Here is a 27898-nt window from a genome sequence, read left to right as displayed (position 1 = left end):
ATTATTTTCTCCCATTCTGAAGGCTGTCTTTTCACCTTGCTAATAGTTTCCTTTGATGTGCAGAAGCTTTTAAGGTTAATTAGGTCCCATTTGTTTATTTTTGCTTTTATTTCCAATATTCTGGGAGGTGGGTCATAGAGGATCCTGCTGTGATGTATGTCGGAGAGTGTTTTGCCTATGTTCTCCTCTAGGAGTTTTATAGTTTCTGGTCTTACATTTAGATCTTTAATCCATTTTGAGTTTATTTTTGTGTATGGTGTTAGAAAGTGGTCCAGTTTCATTCTTTTACAAGTGGTTGACCAGATTTCCCAGCACCACTTGTTAAAGAGATTGTCTTTAATCCATTGTATATTCTTGCCTCCTTTGTCGAAGATAAGGTGTCCATATGTGCGTGGATTTATCTCTGGGCTTTCTATTTTATTCCATTGATCAATATTTCTGTCTTTGTGCCAGTACCATACTGTCTTGATAACTGTGGCTTTGTAGTAGAGCCTGAAGTCAGGTAGGTTGATTCCTCCAGTTCCATTCTTCTTTCTCAAGGTCGCTTTGGCTATTCGAGGTTTTTTGTATTTCCATACAAATTGTGAAATTATTTGTTCTAGCTCTGTGAAGAATACTGTTGGTAGCTTGATAGGGATTGCGTTGAATCTATAAATTGCTTTGGGTAGTATACTCATTTTCACTATATTGATTCTTCCAATCCATGAACATGGTATATTTCTCCATCTATTAGTGTCCTCTTTGATTTCTTTCACCAGTGTTTTATAGTTTTCTATATATAGGTCTTTAGTTTCTTTAGGTAGATATATTCCTAAGTATTTTATTCTTTCCGTTGCAATGGTGAATGGAATTGTTTCCTTAATTTCTCTTTCTGTTTTCTCATTATTAGTGTATAGGAATGCAAGGGATTTCTGTGTGTTGATTTTATATCCTGCAACTTTACTGTAGTCATTGATTATTTCTAGTAATTTTCTGGTGGACTCTTTAGGGTTTTCTATGTAGAGGATCATGTCATCTGCAAATAGTGAGAGTTTTACTTCTTCTTTTCCAATTTGGATTCCTTTTATTTCTTTTTCTGCTCTGATTGCTGTGGCCAAAACTTCCAAAACTATGTTGAATAGTAATGGTGAAAGTGGGCACCCTTGTCTTGTTCCTGACTTTAGAGGAAATGCTTTCAATTTTTCACCATTGAGGATAATGTTTGCAGTGGGTTTGTCATATATAGCTTTTATTATGTTGAGGTATGTTCCTTCTATTCCTGCTTTCTGGAGAGTTTTTATCATAAATGGGTGTTGAATTTTGTCAAAGGCTTTCTCTGCATCTATTGAGATAATCATATGGTTTTTATTTTTCAATTTGTTAATGTGGTGTATTACATTGATTGATTTGCGGATATTGAAGAATCCTTGCATCCCTGGGATAAAGCCCACTTGATCGTGATGTATGATCTTTTTAATGTGTTGTTGGATTCTGATTGCTAGAATTTTGTTAAGGATTTTTGCATCTATGTTCATCAGTGATATTGGCCTGTAGTTTTCTTTTTTTGTGGGATCTTTGTCAGGTTTTGGTATTAGGGTGATGGTGGCCTCATAGAATGAGTTTGGAAGTTTACCTTCCTCTGCAATTTTCTGGAAGAGTTTGAGCAGGATAGGTGTTAGCTCTTCTCTAAATTTTTGGTAGAATTCAGCTGTGAAGCCGTCTGGACCGGGGCTTTTGTTTGCTGGAAGATTTTTGATTACAGTTTCAATTTCCATGCTTGTGATGGGTCTGTTAAGATTTTCTATTTCTTCCTGGTCCAGTTTTGGAAAGTTGTACTTTTCTAAGAATTTGTCCATTTCTTCCACGTTGTCCATTTTATTGGCATATAATTGTTGATAGTAGTCTCTTATGATCCTTTGTATTTCTGTGTTGTCTGTTGTGATCTCTCCATTTTCGTTTCTAATTTTGTTGATTTGATTTTTCTCCCTTTGTTTCTTGATGAGTCTGGCTAATGGTTTGTCAATTTTATTTATCCTTTCAAAGAACCAGCTTTTGGTTTTGTTGATTTTTGCTATGGTCTCTTTTGTTTCTTTTGCATTTATTTCTGCTCTAATTTTTAAGATTTCTTTCCTTCTACTAACCCTGGGGTTCTTCATTTCTTCCTTTTCTAGTTGCTTTAGGTGTAGAGTTAGGTTATTTATTTGACTTTTTTCTTGTTTCTTGAGGTGTGCCTGTATTGCTATGAACTTTCCCCTTAGGACTGCTTTTACCGTGTCCCACAGGTTTTGGGTTGTTGTGTTTTCATTTTCATTCGTTTCTATGCAAATTTTGATTTCGTTTTTGATTTCTTCTGTGATTTGTTGGTTATTCAGCAGCGTGTTGTTCAGCCTCCATATGTTGGAATTTTTAATAGTTTTTCTCCTGTAATTGAGATCTAATCTTACTGCATTGTGGTCAGAAAAAATGCTTGGAATGATTTCTATTTTTTTGAATTTACCAAGGCTAGCTTTATGGCCCAGGATGTGATCTATCCTGGAGAAGGTTCCATGTGCGCTTGAGAAAAAGGTGAAATTCATTGTTTTGGGGTGAAATGACCTATAGATATCAATTAGGTCTAACTGGTCTATTGTATCGTTTAAAGTTTGTGTTTCCTTGTTAATTTTCTGTTTAGTTGATCTATCCATAGGTGTGAGTGGGGTATTAAAGTCTCCCACTATTATTGTGTTATTGTTAATTTCTCCTTTCATACTTGTTAGCATTTGTCTCACGTACTGTGGTGCTCCCGTGTTGGGTGCATATATATTTATAATTGTTATATCTTCTTCTTGGATTGATCCTTTGATCATTATGTAGTGACCTTCTTTGTCTCTTTTCACAGCCTTTGTTTTAAAGTCTATTTTATCTGATATGAGTATTGCTACTCCTGCTTTCTTTTGGTCCCTATTTGCATGGAAAATCTTTTTCCAGCCCTTCACTTTCAGTCTGTATGTGTCCCCTGTTTTGAGGTGGGTCTCTTGTAGACAACATATGTAGGGGTCTTGTTTTTGTATCCATTCAGCCAGTCTTTGTCTTTTGGTTGGGGCATTCAACCCATTTACATTTAAGGTAATTACTGATAAGTATGTTCCCGTTGCCATTTACTTTATTGTTTTGGGTTCGAGTTTATACACCGTTTTTGTGTTTCCTGTCTAGAGAATATCCTTTAGTATTTGTTGGAGAGCTGGTTTGGTGGTGCAGAATTCTCTCAGCTTTTGCTTGTCTGAAAAGCTTTTGATTTCTCCTTCATACTTGAATGAGATCCTTGCTGGGTACAATAATCTGGGCTGTAGGTTATTTTCTTTCATCATTTTAAGTATGTCTTGCCATTCCCTCCTGGCTTGAAGAGTTTCTATTGAAAGATCAGCTGTTATCCTTATGGGAATTCCCTTGTGTGTTATTTGTTGTTTTTCCCTTGCTGCTTTTAATATTTGTTCTTTGTGTTTGATCTTTGTTAATTTGATTAGTATGTGTCTTGGGGTGTTTCTCCTTGGGTTTATCCTGTTTGGTACTCTCTGGGTTTCTTGGACTTGGGTGATTATTTCCTTCCCCATTTTAGGGAAGTTTTCCACTATTATCTCCTCAAGTATTTTCTCATGGTCTTTCTTTTTGTCTTCTTCTTCTGGAACCCCTATGATTCGAATGTTGTAGCGTTTAATATTGTCCTGGAGGTCTCTGAGATTGTCCTCATTTCTTTTAATTCGTTTTTCTTTTATCCTCTCTGATTCATTTATTTCTACCATTCTATCTTCTAATTCACTAATCCTGTCTTCTGCCTCTGTTATTCTACTATTTGTTGCCTCCAGAGTGTTTTTAATTTCACTTATTGCATTATTCATTATATATTGACTCTTTTTTATTTCTTCTAGGTCCTTGTTAAACCTTTCCTGCATCTTCTCAATCCTTGTCTCCAGGCTATTTATCTGTGATTCCATTTTAGTTTCAAGATTTTGGATCAATTTCACTATCATTATTCGGAATTCTTTATCAGGTAGATTCCCTATCTCTTCCTCTTTTGTTTGGTTTGGTGGGCATTTATCCTGTTCCTTTATCTGCTGGGTATTCCTCTGTCTCTTCATCTTGTTTAAATTGCTGAGTTTGGGGTGTCCTTTCTGTATTCTGGCAGTTTGTGGAGTTCTCTTTATCTGGCGTTTCCTCACTGTGTGTGGGTTTGTACAGGTGGCTTGTCAAGGTTTCCTGGTTAGGGAAGCTTGTGTCGGTGTTCTGGTGGGTGGAGCTGTATTTCTTCTCTCTGGAGTGCAATGAAATGTCCAGTAATGAGTTATGAGATGTCTATAGTTTTGGGGTGACTTTGGGCAGCCTGTATCTTGAAGCTCAGGGCTGTGTTCCTTTGTTGCTGGAGAATATGCTTGGTATGTCTTGCTCTGGAACTTATTGGCCCTTGTGTGGTGCTTGGTTTCAGTGTCGGTATGGAGGCATTTGATGAGCTCCTGTCAATGAATGTTCCTTGGAGTCAGGAGTTCCCTGGAGTCAGGGTTTGGACTTAAGTCTCCTGCTTCCGATTATCGGTCTTATTTTTACAGTAGTTTCAAAACTTCTCCTTCAATACAGCACCATTGATAAAACATCTACATTAAAGATGATAAGTTTCTCTACAGTGAGGGTCACTCAGAGAAGTTCACAGGGTTACATGGAGAAGAGAAGAGGGAGGAGGGAGTTAGAGGTGACCCAAATGAGGTGAGGTGAATCAATAGTGGAGAGAGTGGGCTAGCCAGTAGTCACTTCCTTATGTGCACTCCACAACTGGACCACTCAGAGATGTTCACGGGGTTATACAGAGAAGAGAAGAAGGAGGAAGGTAACAGAGGTGGCCAGAAGGATAAAAGGGGGGAATGAAAAGGAGGGAGACAGATCCAGCCAGTAATCAGTTCCCTAAGTGTTCTCCACCGTCTGGAACACACAGAAATTCACAGAGTTGCGTAGAGTAGAGAGGGGTTAGGGAGGAGACACAGGCGACCTGGTGGAGAAAAAGGAGGGTCCAAAGGGAGAGAGAGCAGTCAAGCCAGTAATCTCACTCCCTAGTGAAAAATGGGTCCTGAAGATTGGGTCCTTAAAGGTACAAAATTGGTAACAAATACATAAAAGCAAAAATTAAAAATCTAGAGTAGAGTTTGGGATTTCAAAAATACGATGTTAAAGAAAAGAAGAAGGAAAAGAAAGAGAGAAAGAACGAACAAACAAAAACAAACAAGGTCGCGAAAATTATAAAGAAAGTACAGGTACAAAATTGATAACTAATACCAGAAAGCGAAAATTAAAAATCTAGAGTAGAGTTTGGAATTTCAAAAATACGATGTTAAAGAAAAGAAGAAGGAAAAGAAAGAGAGAAAACAAACAAACAAATACGAACAATGTCACAAAAATTATAAAGAAAATACAGGTACAAAATTGATATCAAATACCAAAAAGCATAAATTAAAAATCTAGAGTAAAGTTTGGAATTTCAGATATACAATGTTATATAAAAGAAGAAGAGAAAGAAACAGAGAAGAAGAAAAAAAAAGGAAAAAAAAAAAAAAGTCACAGAAATTATATATAAAAAAAAACTATAGGTACAAAATTGATAACATATACCAAAAAGCGAAAATTAAAAATCTAGAGTAGAGTTTGGAATTTCAAAAATACAATGTTAAAGAAAAGAAGGAAAAAACAAAAACAAGAACAAAAAAAAAAAAACAAGGTCAAAAAATTATAGAATATATATATATGAAGTTTGCTGAAGAAGAAAAAAATAGGGTCTTTTTTTTTTTTTGCAAAGTAATAGGTTATAAAAGTGAAAATTAAAGGAACAATAGAGGACTTAAAATTTTTTTTTTTTTTTTTTTAATTAAAAAAAAAAAGAAAGAATGATCGTAAAAATAATAAAAATATATCTAGGGCTTTTTTTTTTTTTTTTTTGGGTGTTGTGGGTTCAGTTCATTTTTGGCTAGTTCCTTGGTCAGATTTATATTTCTCAAGATCTATAGGCCCCTTCCTATGTAGTCCGTAGTAACCACAGGGTTTTGATCTATTGCCTGTAGCTTCCAAGGCGTTTCCCTCTGTTATATCTTCTTCTGTTTGTTAGTCTCTTCAGTATCTGGTTTCCGCCCTGACTCAAAGGGCACGGTGGAGGACACTTTTTTTTTTTTTTTTTTTTTTTAGGCTTACTTGTTCAGTCGCGCTGTGGGGAGGGATGCTCCTTTCGAAGAGTTGGGTTGCTTTTCTGGGTGCCTGATGTCCTCTGCCGGCATTCAAAAGTTGTTTTGTGGAATTTACTCGACGTTTAACTGCTCTTTTGATGAATTTGTGGGGGAGAAAGTGTTCTCCCCGTCCTACTCCTCCGCCATCTTCCAGGGAAGCCCTTTAAACCACCTTGTATATGGTGTTTTGTTATGGCAGCCCAACCAGACTAGGAGAATGTTCATAGGTAAGCAGCTTTGGTTGGGGTCAGAAAGTCAAGACATGCTTCAAAATGAAGAGAGGGTCCCCCTAAATGACCCCTAAGTCTGGGGAGCTACAGGGTTTCTACTTTACTAACATGGGGTGTATGAGTCTGGGGACAGATATCAACTTCCCAGGACCAAGTGCTACCCTCTGTGGAGTTGCCTTTCTGCTCATCCCCAAGCAGCACTCAGCCTTCCTCTAAATACATGTCAAACCAATGTTTAAAGAACATCTGTTTGAAGAGGTACCAAATTATTAGCTGCCTAAATCCCCTACAGGCCTACATTTGGTCCAATCTTGGCCAACTGTCGTCCTTCATACCTCAATATTATAGCCGATGCCATGGGCCTTACACATATGGAGAAAAACATAGTGGAAAAACAGAGAGAGACTCTCGTGTCTCAGCTGGGTGCTCATCACTGCATAGCGACTGGTTGCCTGTGACTGGAAAAAAAAAAAACAAAACAGCTGAATGTCAGACTTTTTACAAAATATATAAACTTAAAATATTTTAAAAATTTCTTTACTTTTTTGGCTGTGCTGGGTTTTTGTTGCTCTGTGCAGGCTTTCTCTAGTTGCAGTGGGCAGGGGCTACTCTTCATTGCAGTGCGTGGGCTTCTTATTGCACTGGCCTCTCTTGCTGCAGAACATGGGCTCTAGGGCTTGTGGGCTTCAGTAACCATGGCCCATGGGCTTAGCTGCTCCGTGGCACGTGGGATGTTCCCAGACCAGGGATTGAACCCATGTCCCCTATATTGACAGGTGAATTCCTAACCACTGGACCACCAGGGAAACCCTAAATAAAATTTTAATCTCAGAATAATTGTGGATTAAGAGAAAAGTTGCAAAGATTATACAGAGAATTCCTGTATAACCCACACCTAGTTCCCCTGCTTTTGACAAGGCACATTGATGTGGTACATGCACATGATGTTTGTCATGACTAAGGAACCAAATCGCCACATTACTGTTAAGCCCATACTTTATTTGGATATAATTACTTTTCCCCTAATTCCCATTTTCTGTTCCAGGATCCCCTCCACCTTATATTTGTCATGTCTTCTGTGACAGTTTCTCAGTCTCACCTAACAGTTTTGAGGGGTACTGATCTGGTCCCATCACTTCATGGGAAATAGATGGGGAAACAGTGGAAACAGTGTCAGACTTTATTTTTTGGGGCTCCAGAATCACTGCAGATGGTGACTGCAGCCATGAAATTAAAAGACACTTACTCTTTGGAAGAAAGGTTATGACCAACCTAGATAGCATATTGAAAAGCAGAGACATTACTTTGACAACAAAGGTCCGTCTAGTCAAGGCTATGGTTTTTCCAGTGGTCATGTATGGATGTGAGAGTTGGACTGTGAAGAAAGCTGAGCGCCGAAGAATTGATGCTTTTGAACTGTGGTGTTGGAGAAGACTCTTGAGAGTCCCTTGGACTGCAAGGAGATCCACCCAGGCCATTCTGAAGGAGATCAGCCCTGGGATTTCTTTGGAAGGAATGATGCTAAAGCTGAAACTCCAGTACTTTGGCCACCTCATGCGAAGAGTTGACTCATTGGAAAAGACTCTGATGCTGGGAGGGATTGGGGGCAGGAGGAGAGGGGACGACAGAGGATGAGATGGCTGGATGGCATCACCGACTTGATGGATGTGAGTTTGAGTGAACTCCGGGAGTTGGTGATGGACAGGGAGGCCTGGCGTGCTGCGATTCATGGGGTCGCAAAGAGTAGAACATGACTGAGCAACTGAATTGAACTGAACTGATCAGGTATTTTGTAGGATATCCCTCAATTTAGGGATGTCTGATATTTTTTTCATGGTTAGATGAGGGTTGTTGGTTTTGGAGAGAGAGGGAAACTGCTACTTTCATCACTTCATATCAACATGACTTATCACTATGATGCCAACCATGGTCCCCTGGCTAAAATAGTTTTCATTAGATTTCTTGCTGTAACGATTCCTTCCATCTTTCCATACTGTGCTCTTTGGCAACAAATAATTAAAATATACTTCACCTCCTTGAAGGGACCAATGCTAGAGCTTTAATACCAACTGCTTTCTTTGTTTGGGAAATTGCTATTCTTTATCTTGCTTGCCTATCAATGAGAGCTATCCCAAAGAGACTGGTTATAGTAGGTCCAAAGTATTTCAACTATAGTATCTCCTAAAATACTGGGAATTTAATATGCACAAAAGAAAGTATTGGTTCCTGATAGTTTCATAGCATGTCCTTCATGAAATGTGATATTTGCCTTTGACAATTATCTCTGTTTGTCCTTGGGTATATGGAAATTTGGAAAAGTGCTCATAGAGCCGTGGCCAACCTTACTGCATAAAAGTGGCTACACATGGCCCAGATTTTGAACTCTGGGGACCCTCAGGTCCTGGGCAACTGCCTGATCACGTGCAGTGACTTGAAATAGGAGAAGGAAAAGGGGTGCTGCTGGCTCCCTGCTGCTTCACAGCTGGTTGCAAGGATCCTAACGACCTGACACACTATCTTTGTGAAACCCCAGGCCCCCTGTCTGCCTCTGAGCTATTGCAGGGAACTGCGGCTGACGGAGTGAGTACCCAGCAGAAAATAAACATCCTTTCCCCCCCAGCTCACACACACACAGATTTCATGTTCATCTTTTGTGACATATGTCCCCCGCATATTGTGTTTTTTCTTTAAACATTTACATAGTGTATCTGATGGTCACGTTATCTGTAGTAGTAATTAAGCCCACACACAAGCAGGGTCCACATCTCCAAAAATGTTAGGCTCCCACAGGCTAATGCATCGAGCTGTGCACCACCATCCCCACCCCCGCCCCGGTATAATCCCCACTTGGAGCCACTGGGAATTCTGCTTTTACAAAAGAAAATCTATTTGACCATCTATTGTCTCACAGCTGTACTTTGTTATCTCCCTAACCTATTATGAGTTGTTCTCCTGGCTGGCACCCTGTCATGACTGGGAGTTTTCTGAGGGCAGGCACTGTTTGGCTTCTGAATCCCCAGGCTGGACATGATGCTAGTGTTCAGTATTTCTTGAAAGAATGGATGCATGAAATAAAGCAAGTGGACTGCACTTCTCTCAGACTGAAGAGGCACTTCAAAGGATGTAATTCAGGAGACTTACAGTCACGGAGAGCTTTGGGGCAGAAACAGAGATTGATTCACAAAACGGGACAGTCACACATGCTCTAGAAAATGACAGCTCAGGACAGTCATCCCAGGCTTTGCCCCTAGAGGACATCTTTTGGAGGACAATGTAGCTCTGGCAGAGATAATTGGAGGGTAACAAGAACTGGCTAAGAGAAGCTCTGGCTCAGCCATGCAATCAGTCTGGGGGAGCATGACCACCATGCCTGCTCACCCTGCCATGCCAGGCTGTGCCACACTCCTGCCTTCACAGCAAAGGCCCAGAAGCCTGAGCTCTTGTGTATGGAAGTGAGCTGTAAATACTCTGAAATTCCATTGTGGTTACTGAGCATGTAATTGCGTGGTAATTACCATGAATTCACAAGATAATTCCAAGGTTATTTTTGTCTTCTAAACTTGTCTTATGCTGCTATAGTATATAAACTAGCAAACCCAAGATCAGGCACCAGTCAGTGAGGGAGAGAGACGGGCAGGCATCTAATACCAGGATCCAGCTCAGTGCACATCCTGGCTCCAAAGCGAGGCAGAAGAGCTCACTGTTCAGTATTACTGGACAGCAACTATCCTGAGGTTTCTTCCACTCTATGGAGACAGACTGCAGTTCCCCTCTTCCCAGACCTGGGCTTGTGATTCATATGGAATTGGAAAGAAACACCAGGATATTTGATATATGTCTCCAAGTAATGTCTTCTTTTCCATGACCATCCCCATCCTAGTCCAGACCATTGTAGCCTACTAGGGAGATGCAGGTACAAGCAGAATTCAGTAGTGGAGAGGTTAAACAGAGACAGAATGACCAAAGATCAAAACCTGACTAGGCCACTTACTGACTGTGTGATCTTGAATATGTCATTTAACTTCTCTGACTTCTGATGATTAAACAAACACCTAGTACTTGATACACAGTAGCTACTATTATTTTTGCTGTTTCTTTGAAGACTTCCACAGGGCTTGGGAGCATTGTAGACCTATACCAAATGTAATTTTCCAGGCTGTTCCTTCCTCAACTGGTACCTGGGATATTGAGCATTACGACCATAATTTAATGTTTTCCAAACTTGATTGGTCAATGCTCTGAACTCTTCAGTGTCTCCTTCTTGCCTTCAAGACTCCCCAACTTTCTCAGTCACTTTTCCCCGATCACTTTTCCCACTCCCATAATCTCTGTCCCAGCCCAGCTGGTTCATAATAGACCACAGTCTCTCTTCAGCTACTGTCCTTTCTGCTGGAGAGGGTCTCCCTCTCCTTGTCACATGGTGACTGCCTTAGTCTGTAAGGCCAGACCAAGTTCTGTGTTCTGAGCAAAGTGTTCTGTGTCCCCACCTGTCCACAATTGTTTCTCCTGAGAACCCCAGCAGCAGGTTAAGGGACTATCACTCAAAAGGCATTTAAATGAGAACTCATGGTTTTCCTTTGTGTGTGCACTATCTATTTTATATTTCTTTTCAACTCTTCAAGGACAGGGACTTTGCCAAATGTCCCTGTATCCTGGATGCTTTGTGAAATTCCTAGCTTAAGTGCTTAATAAATGTGTTATAGTAATGCAAATAAAGATGAACATACATGATACACCTATATTTTTAAAAGACTTAACCAAGTCTGCAGTCTCTATAGGCAAAAACAGCCAACGATCTAGGGTTGTCTTTAATTCAGACTGACAGCATAGATGACAGTGTTGTCTCGAGGATTAGATGAGTTCATAAAGACCTTGGAACAGCGTCTGGCACAGAGTAAGCACTCAGAAACAAGCTAGCTCTTATTAACATTTGTTAAGCTAAATTACTTCACAAATAAGATAAAATACTTGAAATTAAACAACCAACCAGTAAATCTTTTCAACAGAAAGGGACTTCAATCAGAAAACCTGGGCTTTTCTACTTACTTAACTTTATGATCTTGGGCAGCTCACTTACCTTTACCTTTAGCCTTACTTTCCTTTAATCTATAAAATGAGTATGATAGCCCATGTCTTAATTATTCTTGGGATTATCATGGGGATCAAATAAGCTCAGTTAAGTTGCTCAGTTGCATCAGACTCTTTGTGACCCCATGGACTGCAGCACGCCAGGCATCCCTGTCCATCACCAACTCCCGAAATTTGCTTAAACTCATGTTCATCAAGTCGGTGATGTGTTTCAAACATCCCATTCTGTGGTCCTCTTCTCCTCCTGTCTTCAATCTTTCCCAGCATCAGGGTCTTTTCCAATGAGTCAGTTCTTCACATCAGGTGGCCAAAATATCAGACTTTCAACTTCTGCATCAGTCCTTCCAATAAATATTCAGGACTGATTTCCTTTAGGATTGACTGGAACTCCCTTCAGTCCAAGGGACTCTCAAGAGTCTTCTCCAACAGTACAGTTCAAAAGCATCAATTCTTCAGTGCTCAGCTTTCTTTATGGTCCAACTCTCCTCTTACATCTATACATGACTACTGGAAAAACCATAGCTTTGACTAGATGGACCCTTGTTGGCAAAGTAATGTCTCTTTTTTTTTAATATGCTGTCCAGATTGGTCATAGCTTTTCTTCCAAGGAGCAGGTGTCTTTTAATTTCATGGCTGCAGTCACCATCTGCAGTGATTTTGGAGCCCAAAAGAATAAAGTCTGTCACTCTTTCCATTGTTTCCCTATCTATTTGCCATGAAGTGATGGAACCAGATGCCATGATCTTCGTTTTTTGACTGTTGTTTTAAGCCAGCTTTTTCACTCTCCTCTTTCACTTTCATCAAGAGGCTCTTCAGTTCCTCTATGCTTTCTGCATATCTGAGGTTATTGATATTTCTCCCAGCAATCTTGGTTCCATCTTGTGCTTCATCCATCCCGGCATTTCCTATGATGTACTCTGAATAGGGTGACAAAATACAGCCTTTCCCAATTTGGATCCAGTCTGTTGTTCCATGTCCCATTCTAACCGTTGCCTCTTGATCTGCATACAGATTTCTCAGGAGGCAGGTCAGGTGGTCTGGTATTCCCATCTGTGTAAGAATTTTCCAGAGTTTGTTGTGATCCACACAGTCAAAAGTTTTGGCATAGTCAATAAAGCAGAAATAGATGTTTTTCTGGAACTCTCTTGTTTTTTCTATGATCCAACAGTTGTTGGCAATTTGATCTCTGACTCTTCTGCCTTTTCTAAATCCAGCTTGAACATCTGGAAGTTCATGGTTCATGTACTGTTGAAACCTTACTTGAAAAATTTGAGCATTACTTTGATACCATGTGAGATGAGTACAAATGTGCAGTAGTTGGAACATTCTTTGGCATTGCCTTTCTTTGGGATTGGAATAAAAACTGACCTTTTCCAGGACTGTGGCCATGGATGACTTTCCCAAATTTGCTAGCATATTGAGTACAGCACTTTCACGTATCATCTTTTAGGACTTGAAATAGCTCAGCTGGAATTCCATCATCTCCGTTAGCTTTGTTTGTAGTGATGCTTCCTAAGGCCCACTTGACTTCAGACTCCAGTATGTCTAGCTCTAGGTGAGTAACCACACCATCATGGTTATTTGGGTCATTAAGATCTTGTTTGTATAGTTCTTCTGTGTATTCTTGCCACCTTTTCTTAACATCTTCTGCTTCTGTTAGGTCCATACCATTTCTGTCCTTTATTATGCTTGTCTTTTCACAAAATGTTCCCTTGGTATCTCTGATTTTCTTGAAGAGATCTCTAGTCTTTCCCATTCTGTTGTTTTCCTCTGTTTCTTTGCACTGATCACTGAGGAAGGCTTTCTTATCTCTCCTTGCTATTCTTTGGAACTCAGCATTCAGATGGGTATATCTTTCCTTTTCTCCTTTGCCTTTGGCGTATCTTCTTTTCTCAGCTATTTGTAAGGCCTCCTCAGATAACCATTGTGCCTGTTTGCATTTCTTCTTCTTGGAGATGATTTTGATCGCTGCCTCCTATACAATGTCACAAACCTCCGTCCATAGTTCTTCAGGCACTCTGTCTATCGGATCTAATCCTTTGAATCTATTTGTCACTTCCACTGTATAATAGTAAGGGATTTGATTTAGGTCATACCTTAATGGTCTAGTGGTTAAATAAGCTCACATCTATTTAAAGTGTAAAGCATTATACAAATTATAACAAATAGAAAGCATCATTTTTAACCAACTTGCTTCTAATGCTGTAAAATCCATTTAGGTTTACCAAGGGAGTCATAATCTAAATGGGTTTTATTGCATCAGAAGACTCCTCCACAACCATCTGGACCATTCAGGGCTCACTGAGTCCTGGCCTAGCTCAGAGCAGATTAGGAGCCCATGGATAATGGTAATATGTCTGCAAATAACCTCATCACACAGGGAGATGAAGCCTCTTTCGGAAGAAGACTTTTTCCATGGCTTCACTCAGAGATTTCTTCAGGGATGAGCTGAAGCTGTACTCTGGGGTTGAATCATTGACTCTCAGCCAACACAAGGCAGGTTGGGTAGCAGAATGGTCAGACACACAAGCCTGGGCATAATTCTGGTGCACACACTTGCTTGTTGAGTGACTTTCCACAAGTTGCTTAACATTTCTTATCTCAGTCTTCCTATCTAAAAATGAGCATAATAATAGCACCTGTCTCATATATTATGTTGTATAAAGATTTATGTAAAGCACTTGGTTAAAGTACCTGGTGAGGAGTAAAGGCTCAGTGTATTTTGGATATTATTATCATGTTATTATATGCATTATAGTTCTATGCTGGCCTATCTTGGTCCTTTGCAAAACTTAGAGCTCTTTACTACTTATCCTTATATCCCCTGTGCTTAGCAGAATGCTTGGCACAAAGTAGGTGAACTTACTTCCAGTTGATTCTGGCTGAAAGTTTTGACTGATAGCTAAGGTGTGGCTGGTGAGGACTCGCAATGTGACCTTGTCACAACAGTGTTATGCCTTTCTAAAAGACTCTTCAAGAAAAAGACCTTTAAATGGAAGGCTGTGGGGATGGGCCCTTCCTGTGTCTCCTTACAGGGCAAATTCCCCATCCATCGGCCTCACTGTACATCAGGGTGCCTAGGTCAGGCTTGAAACAGAGTCCTACTGTACATACAGGCCCCATAAAAAGTAAATGCCTCAGGAGACTCTAGGGGTCATTTAGACCTCCCCTATTTTGCAAAACAGGAAACTGAGGCCCGAGAAAGGATCAGAATTCCTGACCCCTGACTTCCAGTGCAGTCATGTTCTCTCCAAATTCCCACTGGCCACGTTTGGAGTGTGTGGGAATTTCAGAGATTAGCCTTTTCTAGGAAAACAAGGGGGGAAAATATAGAAGGCAAAATATTACTGGTAGAAGTCTAGTTTTATTAAACTACCTTTCTAAATCACAATCTAACAAGAACGCTTCAAGCTAAATAAAGGAAGCTTGAAATACTCCTTTTCACTGGAGAATATAATTTTGCTTCAACCACAATTTAAATTGATTTAGTTCTGAGCACCAGCACTTGAAGTGTGGAGCACATTCTATTTTCGCCATGATACTTGCTTTGACAGTGATGCATTTCAGTTGACATAGTTGAAATCCTTATGTAATAAATCTCTGCCTGAAAATTAATCATGTTTATAATATTCTGAGAATTAATAACACCCATTGCTCAAATCATTAACTTAAAAAAGGAGCTTCCAAAATCTGTTCTCGGCAGTAAGGGACCACAAATAAATGAATGTTTGATAAAATAATCCAAGTAGCAGTTTAACAAGCGTAAACTTGAATGTGGTGGCAATAACACAGAACTATTGTTTAAGGGTTGGCAGAGGCTGATGAGGTTCTTATTTCAGTTACGAAGCAGGCATCCACATGCATAATGAACTGCTCTCTGAATTATTAATGTGTTGCTTATTTAGCCTCATCTGTCTAGAAGATAATGTATCCTAACTCTAATGAGTGATTGGTTTTGTACATAATTACAGTAGCAGCAGTAGTGGGGAAATGTGTGCCTTCAAAGAAGGAATTCTAAAAATAAAGTCATCACATAAACTCTGCTGTTGTTGCATTCTATCAAAATCAAACCCGAAGCATTGGAGAATTCATAATAAATTACAGGAGACAGAATCATTATTAACATCATAATTTAACACAAAAGGTTTTACTTAATCATTCATTACAGATCATGTGCTGTTAAAATGCTTATAAATGACTGGGGTTGTTTTAAGATGTTTGCAGAAATGATCCCTTTTGGCCACCTCACCAGCTACGGTGTGGAGGGTCCATTGAGAGAGAAGAACAGTAAAAACGGGTAGAAAAGGATAACAATTTATGTCCACTCTGACAGAATGTTAATTAAAAGTTAAAAAGCCGTTAGGTGACTCCTTTTCATTTTCAAAACACACACGTCTGGGACTCATCTGATCTTGTTTCCACCTTCAAGTGGTTATTTGTGGAGGACACTGGACCAGAAGTCCATGCACGTGGTCTGCTGCTGCTAAGTCGCTTCAGTCGTGTCCAACTCTGTGCGACCCCATAGGTGGCAGCCCACCAGGCTCCCCCGTCTCTGGGATTCTCCAGGCAAGAACACTGGAGTGGGTTGCCATTTCCTTCTCCAATGCATGAAAGTGAAAAGTGAAAGTGAAGTCTCTCAGTCGTGTCCAACTCTTAGTGACCCCATGGACTGCAGCCCACCAGGCTCCTCTGTCTAAACGGGTCTAAATGGGAGTGATTGGCCACCTCTTTCTACTAAGGGGACAATAGCTCTTCTTAGAGTTCAGAAAAGTTTTTGCTTTCCCCCTGCACAGCATATTATTTAAAGGAATAGGCCCAAACTGGAAATCTTTTCTAGGCACTCACTCTGAACGTGCCCTCATTATCGCTAGGTCTATCTGTGTGTTTCCTTTTTCTTGTCTTCTGGTTTGTCAGCTGACTGAGTGTAAACTTGACGGCATCAGTCTGTTCACACTTGTTCAGGAGCTTCACTTTGGCTGTAAATTGCACCATGTGCATGCGTGCATGCTTCCTTTAAAACCTTCCCATCACATGTACACATACGCACGGGAGCACGTGTGTACACATGTGCACAGTGGCACTAGAGTGAGAACGTCCATTTATCTTTCTACAACCAAAAGTACTTCCAGTTTGTCTCTCCCTCAGTAAACCTGCATAGCTCTTCTTCAGTGATTGTAGAGATATTTGATTTACTGAAGATCATAATGCTTCCCTCTTGAGTGCAGACAATTCCTAAAAATGTTTAAGACTCTTGATCACAGGAGAATTCCTATATGTTGCCTTTAGCTAGGATTGAAATCTATAGGCAAGAAGGGGAAGATGGGAGAGTGCTTCTAATTCCAAGTGAAGCCTCTGCTTGCAGGTTTCTGAAGCAACATATTTAAATGCAGCGAATTGTCTTTGGAAGTCTTGCACTGAATACTAACTCAGCTTCCAGCTTCCTTTGGGAAATGGCATGGAGTTAGGTTTGCTAAGCCAGAAGGTATCAAATTCTACTGCTCTCCCTCCCTCTGGCCCTGAACTTAGAGTCTTGTAAAGGTCCCTTTGGTGAGGACAGGGGAACAGGTGGGACCAAACCTGGGATATCCCTAGCAAGGTCCTAGGTCTGTTTCTCATCCCTAGTCCAATTCTGCTTCTCGTCTTAATAAGCAAAGAGATCTAAGGGATTCGCATGAACAAGGGTATCTCACAGGACAAGTGAATTGAGGAGAAGAAGGAGGAGGCTGCTGCTTGAGCCCCCCAAGACATCTGGCACCCTTTTCAGGCTACCCTTCCAAGTGTATGCTGAGTTCCTGCTAAGGAAGTTGATATAGGGATCCTTGGCAGAGTCAAAAAAGGGTTCTCTAAACCCAGAAGTGTCTCTTGGATCCAAAGAGACTCAAGAGAGAGGCAGCAGCTACTGCTCTGTAATGATATCTCTAGGGAATAGGTGTGGGGGTTCTATTAACCACTGGCATTCCTCTTTTATCTGCTTGACATATTCACATCTCAAGTAGGGCTTCATTTGCAAAAAGGGCACAAAGCTCACTATTGTGAGAGGAGGCAGAAGAAACCCTCTGGCATTGTCAGAGCAGCTGTGGCTTAAGCCCCAATCTGCTCGCATATCCCACCTATAGGAAGGGCCATCTGGTCCTCTTGACCTTTGCACTCCTTCCCCAGGACCAACCTAGCCCACTGTCCCCATAGAGGTTTACCCTTTGTTACCCAGAGTCCTGAGGTTCGTAAACCTTAACCAGTGCCAGAACTACTGCCTCCAGCCCCCTAGAGATAGACTAGTGACGAGATAGGAGACTGGGCCATGGATCATGAGGGGCCTCATCAAACAAGCTGAGAAGTTGGGATTTTCCCAAAAATGACAGGAGTCATTTCAGAATCATAAGTAGGGGAGTAACATGCTCAGATTTGCCTTGACTGCCTTGACTACCTTGAGAGGAGGCAGGGAATCTTAGTGAGAAGCTATTATAACACTAGTGTGAGACCCTGAAAGCTGAAATGAAGGCTCTATCTTTGATGGGGAGAGGAAGGGTCAGAGTTGAGGCATTTTAGCAGCAGGCATCAACTTGAGCTGCTTGCTGACTGGATGCTGGGACATAGGGTGACTAATCAGCTTCTGGCCCAACTCACCAAGAGGAAGTATAAGGAAGGAGAGACCACGAGTGCAATTATGGGTTGTTTGAGCCTGAAGACTCTCCAACATTCTGTTGAATGTGGAATTGAGGAGTCGGAGGCTCAAAAAAGAGATTGGGCTAGAAAAATACAGGTTTGCTTGGAAGCTTCTGGTAACTGCAGCAGTGGATATAGATATACTTGTCCTGGGAAGTGAGCTGAGAAGAGAACAGAGGGGAACACCCAGACATCCAGCCCTGGAAAGCCCCATGCTCTTCCGTCCTTCCACATGGTGCTTTTCCCCATTTCTACAATCCCAGTTCCTACAGAATGCTGCCTCCCCTCTCCTACATTCCTATGCCAGAAGCCCATTTTGGGAGATTCAAAGATTTGCCTGAAATTCTTTCTTCCCTCTGGACCCATGGAGCTTGGCACACAACCGGAGCTCAGTAAATGGCACTGAGGAGAATCAGGAGGCATCATTGGTCACTTACCGGCCCTTTGTGAACATTTAGGTTGTTTATTTTCTTGTCTTTCTTGGGAGCAAAGCGGGGCACTTCAAGGGTGCTCAAACTGCAATCCAGGTGGCCATTGGTCAAGTATAAGGTGAGCTGAGTCAGGGCCAGCTGATCACTGTACGAGAGATTGAGGCCTGTTGCCCACACCTGCGTACAACAGGAACCACAGAAGTGAGGGTACGAACCGTCAGCAGGAGAGAAGGCCCCCACCATCCATGACCGCCCCGAACCACCCTGAACCACACCAGACCCGACTACGCCAGTGAATACGTGACTTAAGATGCTCTTGCTCATGTTTCTCCTTTGTTCAACAGAAGGATAGAGCCTTCAATCTGATTCTTGTTGGAAGATTCAAGGTTCCTGTGGGGGCTTTACACAACTGGAGATACCTGGCCAAGATAATCTGATGGAGAGGCCTGGTTCTGAAAGTCTCCTGTACCCTTTGATTTTTCTGCCTGTGGTTGGCCATTTCTAAAGTGGCCAGTGCAAGGCTTTCAACTGAGAAATGAAGTTGGATGGGAACTCCAGAGGATGGGGAGTTACAGGGGAGCAGACAGAGAAGGCAAAGGGTGAGTAAATATTAGAAAAGGGCAGTTTGCCCTGGCTTCAGAAAAAGCATTGCTGGCTTCTCTGGGAATTGCAATATGATTCTTCTTTTTTTTGGAGGGAAAATAACTTTTTTATTGTGGAAAGTTTAAATTTAGTTGGGTTTTTTTTTTGTTGTTAAATTGGAGGATAATTGCTTTACAATGTTGTGTTGGTGTTTCTGCAGTATAACAACGCAAATCAGCTATAGTTACATATATATATATAATTCCCCTCCTTCTTGCACCTCCCTCCTCGCTCCCATCCCAGCTCTCTGGGCTGTCACAGAGCACCAGGCTGGGTTCTCTATAATGCAGCAGCTTCCCACTGCTGCTGCTGCTAAGTCACTTCAGTCGTGTCCAATTCTGTGTGATCCCATAGACAGCAGCCCACCAGACTCCCCTGTCCCTGGGATTCTCCAGGCAAGAACACTGGAGTGGATTGCCAATTCCTTCTCCAATGCATGAAAGTGAAAAGTGAAAGTGAAGTCGCTCAGTCGTGTCCGACTCTGACCGACTCCATGGACTGCAGCCCACCAGGCTCTTCTGTCCATGGGATTTTCCAGGCAAGAGTACTGGAGTGGGGTGCCATTGCCTTCTCCAACTAGCTATCTATTTTACACATGATACTGTACATATGTCAATGCTGCTTTCTTAATTCATCCTTTCCTCTCCTACCCTGCTGTGTCTACAAGTTCTCTACATCTGCATCTCTATTTCTTCCCTGCAAATAATTTCATCAGTACTATTTTCCTAGATTCCATATGTTGCAATATGATTCTTAAGGGATGCTTAGGGTTGGCCGATAAGCCTTAGCTCTACCACTATTTTCACCCTAAGAGTACAAGAAAGTAATTTCACCTACCCTATGCCAGGAAACCATGACAGCAGTCACCATAGCTGAATACCAGGGTAATTAGAGGGATGTGTGTGTGCACGCATGCTCAGTTGTTCAGTTGTGTCCAACTCTTTGTGACCGCATGGAATGCAGCCCACCGGGCTCCTCTGTCCATGGAATTTGCCAGGCAAGAATACTGGAGTAGGTTGCCATTTCTTACTCCAGGGGATCTTCCTGACCCAGGGATCAAACTCCTGTCTCCCGTGTTTCCTGCATTAGCAGGTGGATTCTTTACCACTGTGCCTAGAAGGATATTATGATATAATAGAAATTAAAATGCTTTGAGAGACAGATACATGTAAGCAATAAGTTACTCTTAAGTTATTAGATGCTTGATTAATGTCCAGTAACTCCCTTGACAGATACTTACTGAGCATCTACTAGGTGCTAAACTGCTGTTGGCAAAGTGGGGCATGTGCTACCTTCTCCGTGGCAGACCATCCTTAATTTCTCTTGTCACTCCTGCACCCTACACTGAATCCAGAATCCTCCTCAGTTCAGTGCTCAAGGCATATTACTGTGCTAGTCATCTAAGTGTGAAAGGCAGAGACATGGATCCTACACCGAGAAGGGGAAGACTGAATCATGTTCCATTAATTATAACACAATGAATACTTGAGGGATGGAACAAAGTGCCACCAAAGCAGGACTGGACAAGTCGGGTTTGGCTAGTGATGTCAGGGCTGCATCATGGAGAAAGTAACCTCTAAGCTTTGACAAGTCACACACATGTGACCAGTCTCCTTGTATCAAGTATCTCCAGTGTGCCAGGGGCTTCACAGACATCTCGGATCTTTATAATAACCTTAAATATAACAGCTCTGTGTCACTGATAAAGAAACAGAGGTTCAGAGAGGTAACCGGGTCTAGGAAGTGGTGGTACTGGGGTTTGAATCCAGTCTGAATCCAGTTCTGCCTGGCACTAAGTCCACCCTCTTGCCCTTCCCTGCTGGAGGAGATGGCATCGATCCTGACCCAGTCCATCCTTACCCTGGACCAGTTTCCCAGTCATACTAAGAGCTAAAGCACAGAGGATCAAACATGTTTTTGTTTAATATCTCCATGCCATGGAAATGTCTTGTGGAGAAAACATGAAGTATTGTGTTTCTGGAGTATGCTGTAATTAGCAGTAATGCATTTTCACTGTAGGAAGTTGGAAACTAACACATTTTCATGAAGATTTGATTAAATAGTTTTTCCCCTTAGAAGGCCTACATGTGCCTCACACACCAACTTGGTATGTTAAAATACATAATACATCTGCCCTAGAGTGGACGCCTCTCAAACAAATCTAGCAGTGAGTGACTTGAGTAAGCATTGAATGTAAATGGCATCATTATAAGGATATTAAGAGGTCAGCCTGTCAAGGCCCCTTGCTAAACTGAAGCTAATTTCAGGAGTCATATTCGCACAGTAATGCCCTTTTATAATAGCAAATAAATCACATTTGCAACAATTGTTAAAAACTAACTGCCAAGTATCTGTTGCGGTTGTAAATATCCTATTTGTCAACTTAAATATTTCCTGCTGTATGGCATAAAATGCAAATCAGATGGGGACAGCTACTTTTCCTTAATATGAGAGTGAACTTGCTGTTCTTACATGGTGGGCAATTTTTTTCCAGAGCTTCTATTGATGTTGCAGAGTCCTTGACCAAAGGAATTACATATAACAAACATTACTAATATTATGTTAATAATATTAATGTTTTGGTGATAAGGATTTTAGTGGGAAGCAGAACACAGTAGGGGAACAAGAATCTAAGAGTTGGAGAGCCCGAATCTGGCCCTCGCAACAATGCAAACTTGAAACAGTTATTTAAACTCTCTCAGTCTCAGTATCTTTACATGTAAAAGGCACAAATGATAATACATACAAGAGATTTTGAAAGCAAAATAGAATAAATGCATATAAAATTCCCTTACATATTATAAAGTTCAATACAGATGTTATTGATGAATACTAAACATTTCCTTTAAGAGGAGTAGAATTTTAGGAGACACATTTTCAGTTTTCTATGCAGCTATTTGACTGCCGCATTTAATAGCTATTTTCCCCATCCATAAGCATTGGGTTCAACCTCACAGCTCAATCCACTCTGTGGTTAGGTGTGAACAAGGTTGGTATTACTCTATTTGACCCATGAGGATGCTAAGATCAAAAAGTGGCTTAATGGTTTGCCTAAGATCATAGAGCACAGGCCAGAACTCTGAACTTTTTGTAGACCCAAAGTAATTTTGCTACTCCAGGCTTCCCTAACCCCTTGGTTCACAAAGGAAACAGAACAAATTTCTTCAAGCCTTTTCCTCAACAGCAGGCTTGCCTGAATTGCTCAGATAATTGTTCTGTTCTCCATCTGGTTTTTCTATTGAAGACACTGCCTGAGGCATCTTTGTTTTGCGGACAGGGGTTCCTATTTCCCCCTCTAGACTGTCAGGCCTTTAGGGGAAGCTGCTGAGTCTTTGTCTTCTGAGAGCGCCCAGTGTCTGGGGCAGGCTGGCTCCCAGCAGGGCACAGCAGCACCTCTGAAGTTTTACCGTGAACTCCTCCACAGCCTTTCAGCGACTGGGTCTAAGTGGGCCTCTAGAAGCTGGTTTCAGATTTAAAGGCAGAAAATATTCATTGAGCATCAACTCTGCGCCAGCCCCAGGCTTTCACACATATCTCATTTGGTCCTATTTTGATCTTGGATTTTGCTGTTACCTTTAGAACTCAGTCTCTCTCGACACTGGATACTCCCAACACACTTTAGACGTGAGATGATGCACACAGCACTGTAAAAAGGCACTGTGACTGGGGTGGAGAGAAGTAGATACATTTTTAAATGTTTAGGAGGTGGCTTTGAGGTTACTTTAGGACTTGAAATTACTAGCTTGATAGGTTAATTGGTTAGATTTGAGTGTGAGGGGAAAACACCATTGAAGGTTAGTGCTTGGAAAGACTCTCAGAAATCATCTAATACAGTCAGTTTATTTTATAAATAGAGTAACTCAAGTGTAAGAAGCAAAGTGGTTTGCCCTGGGTTTCAGAGCCAGGTATCAAAGGGGTGGGACAAGAAGCCAAGGTGTATCAGCTTCCCATTATAAAGCACTTGTTGATAGCTGTTTGACTGATTAATGATATTCAAAACCCATTTTGTTAAAAATGACTACAATACTAGAGAGGTTTACATCAAGGCATTAAGAAGCATGAACAACCCAAAAAAATCTTCATCTCAGCATTACTTGTAAAGTTGAAAAATTGCAGCTATCCAACAGCTGGTCATTGGCTAAGGAGATTATGACACATCCACGCGATGGGAGAGTCTACGACATGATCATTAAAGACAGTGATTGCAAATAACTTTTGATGATGTAGGAAGATACATAAAAGAGCAAGAGAAGGATATAAAGTCATATAGACAATATGACTTCAACTTTGTAAAAATTATATCTGGAAAGGACTAGATGACAATATAACAAAATGTTAACATTAGCAGATTTATGGTAAGTAAAATTATATACAAACTCACGTATATTCTTGATCTGCACTATTATTATGGTAGCCATTGGACATGTGTACCTATCAAGCACTTGAGATGTGGTTGGTTCAAATTCAGACGTGGTATAAACGTAAAGGCTTGCCTTGTGGCTCAGCTGGTAAAGAATCTGCCCACAGTGCGGGAGACCTAGGTTCGATCCCTGGGTTGGGAAGATCCCCTGGAGAAGGGAAAGGCTACCCACTCCAGTATTCTGGCCTGGAGAATTCCATGGACTATATAGTCCATGGGGTTGCAAAGAGTCAGACATGATGGAGTGACTTTCACTTTCAGAAATGTAAAATACACACCAGACTTTGAAGAATCAGGAGGTAAAAAAGACTGTGAAATATCTCAATATATTTATATGCAGATTACAAATTGAATTGATACTATACATGGATTACATGTCAAATGATACTATCCTGCTTATGTTAAATAAAACACATTATGTATTAAAATTATTTTAATTGATTTTTCGGTTACATTTTAAAATGAGACTACTTCCCTGGTGGCTCAGAAGATAAAGAATCTGCCCGCAATGCAGGAGACCTGGGTTTGATCCCTGGGTCAGGAAGATCCCCTGGAGAAGGAAATGGCTGCCCACGCTAGTATTCTTGCCTGGGAAGTCCCATGGACAGACATGCGTGGCAGGCTACAGTTCATGGGACTGCAGAGAGTTGGACACTGCTGAGCGACTAAGCGTGACTAGAAAATTAAAATTACACATGTGACTTACATTTGTGGTTAACATTCTATTTCTAATTTGATTGATTGCAAAAAAAGTCCATTGCAGCTCCTTCCAGGGGCAGGGCCAGTGGGGAGAGGGGGCTGGTGGGAGAGGTGCTGCAGAACCCCAGCTCTACACTCCCTGACTGGGCTGGGCTAGACGCAGTCCACAGTGCAGCTGCGGTGGCAGAGCTGGGGCAAGGTAGGCAGAGCACGGGGCAAGGCAAACCAGGAAGCTATAACCACCTCAGTGCTTCTAAACAAGCATATGAGAACTGAAGACAGGGTCAGGCAGAGGCAAGCTTATCCAGAATTGTTCACTTCCAAGGTTCTGGGTCCTGCTTAGGCTGCAAGCTTTGGGATGAAATGATAATAACATGCTTCTGTGTGGGGAGGTGTGGGAGACAGGGTCCTGGTATTGAGCCCTTTTTGCCTTAGGTGTTCCAGGCAGATGGAGGCCGCCTGCTCACCCCTGCTGTTCCTGCCTCTTTCCTGTGACAGGCAGGATGGATGGGTGGCAGAGGGTATAGATGTGGGCAGATGTGCTCAGGCCCTACATCCTGTGACTATCTCCAAGGGCAAATAAAACAGCAAAGACTTTGGTCTTGCCAACCTTCTCTTTCGGGCATTGGGGTAGGTATGGGATTGAGAGACTAATTGATAGATCAAATAACATTTGTTGAAGAATCAGAGAATTTCAGAGCTGTCAGAGTCTGGAAGTTTTGCAAACCCATCTTTAGGTTTTCTTTCCTCCTCCTTTATTTGTGACGAAAAGAATCTGATGTTCCAGACGGGCTAAGTGACTTGGCTAAAGGCCCTACTCTCAGTACCAGAGTCTAAGACATATATGTGTGACTCTTGGCAAGTCTGGGCCACTTTCCTCCACTAATCAGGGGATAATAGTGAACCCTCCCTCAGCTGCATCTATGAGGCTCACTAGGAAAATTTCTAAGCTTGTATATAATTTTTTTCTATTTTAAAAATTTTATTTATTATAGAACCTTTTATTCTGATAATAAATTTGGAAAAATAATCAGTAGGTTGTAAAGAATATTCAGTCTTTTTTCATTTGAATTTTTAAATTGAGGCATAGTTGATTTACAATACTATGTTAAAGTGCACAGCATAGTGATTCAGTATTTTTACAGATTGTACTCCACTTAAAGTTATTATAAAATATTGATTATATTCCCCATGCTTTAAATATATTCTTGTAGTTTATTTTATACATAATAGTTTGTATCTCTTCATCCCTTATTCCTATCTTGCCCCTCTCCTTGTCCCTCTTCCCACAGGTAACTATTAGTTTGTTCTCTGTATCTGTGAGTCTGTTTCCTTTTTTTTTTTTTATATTCAGTAGTTTACTTTTTAGATTTCACACATAAGTGATAACAAACAGTATTTAGCTTCCTCTGACTTATTTCACTAAGCATAATAACCCCCAGGTTCATCCATATTGTTGCTCATGTGGAATTTTTTAAAAAGATAGATCCTCCAACTAAGGCTTCCAAGAGATGCAGCACTGGGAATTCATTCACCACAGAGATAACATCAGGCCTTTAGAACAAAGTGCGATACAAGACCCACCTTCCTCCGCAGCCTGTCGTGGCTGGAGGAGGTGTGCACTACCCCCTGCCCACATCCATGTCTTTATTCACAGTCCCAACATAATAGGAAACCCACTGTTTTCCCAGTGCATTGTTTCTAGAGTGAAACCAAACCCTCAGTCAGACCCACGGCTATGCCTAAGCTGTGGAGGTCAGGCCACCTCTCTGCTGGCTGGTCTATACAGTCATGGGTGGCCAAGGCTCCCCCTGTCCTTACTGATTCGTCTAAAAACAGAGCCAGGGGCTTATTTCTCACTTGTAACTGTGGAGGCTGGGAATCTACTTGAGGGTGCTGAGCAGAGGAGTGCCATGATATAACATATTTTTAACTGCCCTAGGTGCTGTGGGAGACGAGACCGTGAGATGACAAGGATGGAAACAGGGAGGTCAGAGAGGAGGCTGTTGCAGTAGTCTGGGTGAGAAACGATGGTGGGTGGTTCAGTATGGTGATAGTAGAGGATGGGAGAAGTGGTCTTATTATAGATACACTTCAAAACTAGAACCTAAAGGGCTTTTTGATGGGTTGAATGCAGATGTGAGAGAAAGAGAGGAATCAAAGATGTCTCCAAGACCTTTGCCTTGAAAAAATGGAAGGGTGGGACTTCACTGGTGATCCATGGTTAAGAATCTGACTGCCAATGTGGGGGACACAGGTTCAATCCCTGGCCCAGGAAGATACCACATGCTGCAGGGCAACTAAGCCCCTGCACCACAACTACTGAAGCTCACACACTCTAGAGCCTGGGAGCCACAACTACCCAGCCCACGTGCCTCAGAGCCTGTGCTCTGCAATAAGAGAAGCCACTGCAATGAGAAGCCCACTCACTGCAACGAGAGAAAGCCCACGCACAGCAACAAAGACCCAGTACAGTCAAAAATAAATAAATAAATATTAAAACAACAACAAAACGGAAGGGTGGAATTACCGTGTACTGCGTGGGGCAGATTGCTTAGTTTAAAAATTTAAACTAAGAATAGTTTAAAGGACAAAATTAAGATTTCAGGCTTGGGAGTGTTAAGTGTGAGATGACTTTGTTGAATGGTGTTCTAGAGGATGGGACAGGATTTCAGGCACCTTTTCTCCTTTCTCAGCTACAAAATCAGAAGAATGTGCTTGGCTGGGTTGGGGGGATAAAGCAGAATCAGTCCCTGTCGGGAGGTGTTTTCTCTCTGTTGTTACTTTTGGGCTTTATCTCTCCCTGGTGGAAGAGAGGCAAGGTCTGCAGGACATGAGGCCTTCCCTAGGGGACAAGCTTCTCACTAGGTTTAGGTCAAGATGAAATAAGGCTGAGAACGGCAGGGGAAGCTTGGTAAGGAAAAGAAGTGATGGCGGCTTGAAAGCAATAGAGACCTTGAGGGAGGCAGATGTCTTTACTGGATGGATAGAGCGCTGGACCAGAGTTTCAGGACCTCAGTAGGAGGGAGTGTTGACCTTGCCCCTTGCTGTCTGTGTAATCTTAACTTTCTTCGCTCTCTGGGCCTCAGATTCCTTGTCTGTTAACACAGACTAATGTTCATTATCTCTGAGGGTTGTCGTGAAGATCCAGTGACTACATGATATGAGACTATTATCATAGGGTCTGGCAGAAACAAATCTGGATTTGTTCCCTTTGTGACTGCCAGGAACAGAGTCTGGGGTGGAAGTAAGAACTTACTTGCCTGGCTCTTGACTCTGGTATTCTTGCCTGATTCTCAGGCACAGGGTGCACATTTAACTCTTCTCAGATGCTGTTTAAAAATAGGTTCCAGAATCCCATCTATTACACAGAGAACACACTTTCTTAAGTGTTAGTTGCTCAGTTGTGTCTGACTCTGTGCGACCCCTTGGACTGTAGCCTACCAGGCTCCTCTGTCCATCAGGATTCTTCAGGCAAGAATACTGGAGTGGATAGCCATTCTCTTCACC

General features: G+C 41.6%; 1 protein-coding gene across 1 annotated transcript in view; it reads right to left on the bottom strand.

Annotated features, from left to right (window-relative positions):
- Positions 1-27898, bottom strand: part of IQCH (IQ motif containing H) — a 236982-nt gene that overhangs the window by 23046 nt on the left and 186038 nt on the right. The window contains 2 exon segments of the mRNA XM_019968175.2: positions 6781-6903; positions 18634-18804. Coding sequence (XP_019823734.2) covers positions 6781-6903; positions 18634-18804 — 294 coding nt within the window.

The sequence above is a fragment of the Bos indicus genome, chromosome 10, assembly GCF_029378745.1.
Source record: "Bos indicus isolate NIAB-ARS_2022 breed Sahiwal x Tharparkar chromosome 10, NIAB-ARS_B.indTharparkar_mat_pri_1.0, whole genome shotgun sequence".
NCBI classification, from domain to species: domain Eukaryota; kingdom Metazoa; phylum Chordata; class Mammalia; order Artiodactyla; family Bovidae; genus Bos; species Bos indicus.
The sequence above is the reverse complement of the archived record's forward strand: the minus strand, read 5'-3'. Positions and strand labels throughout refer to the sequence as shown.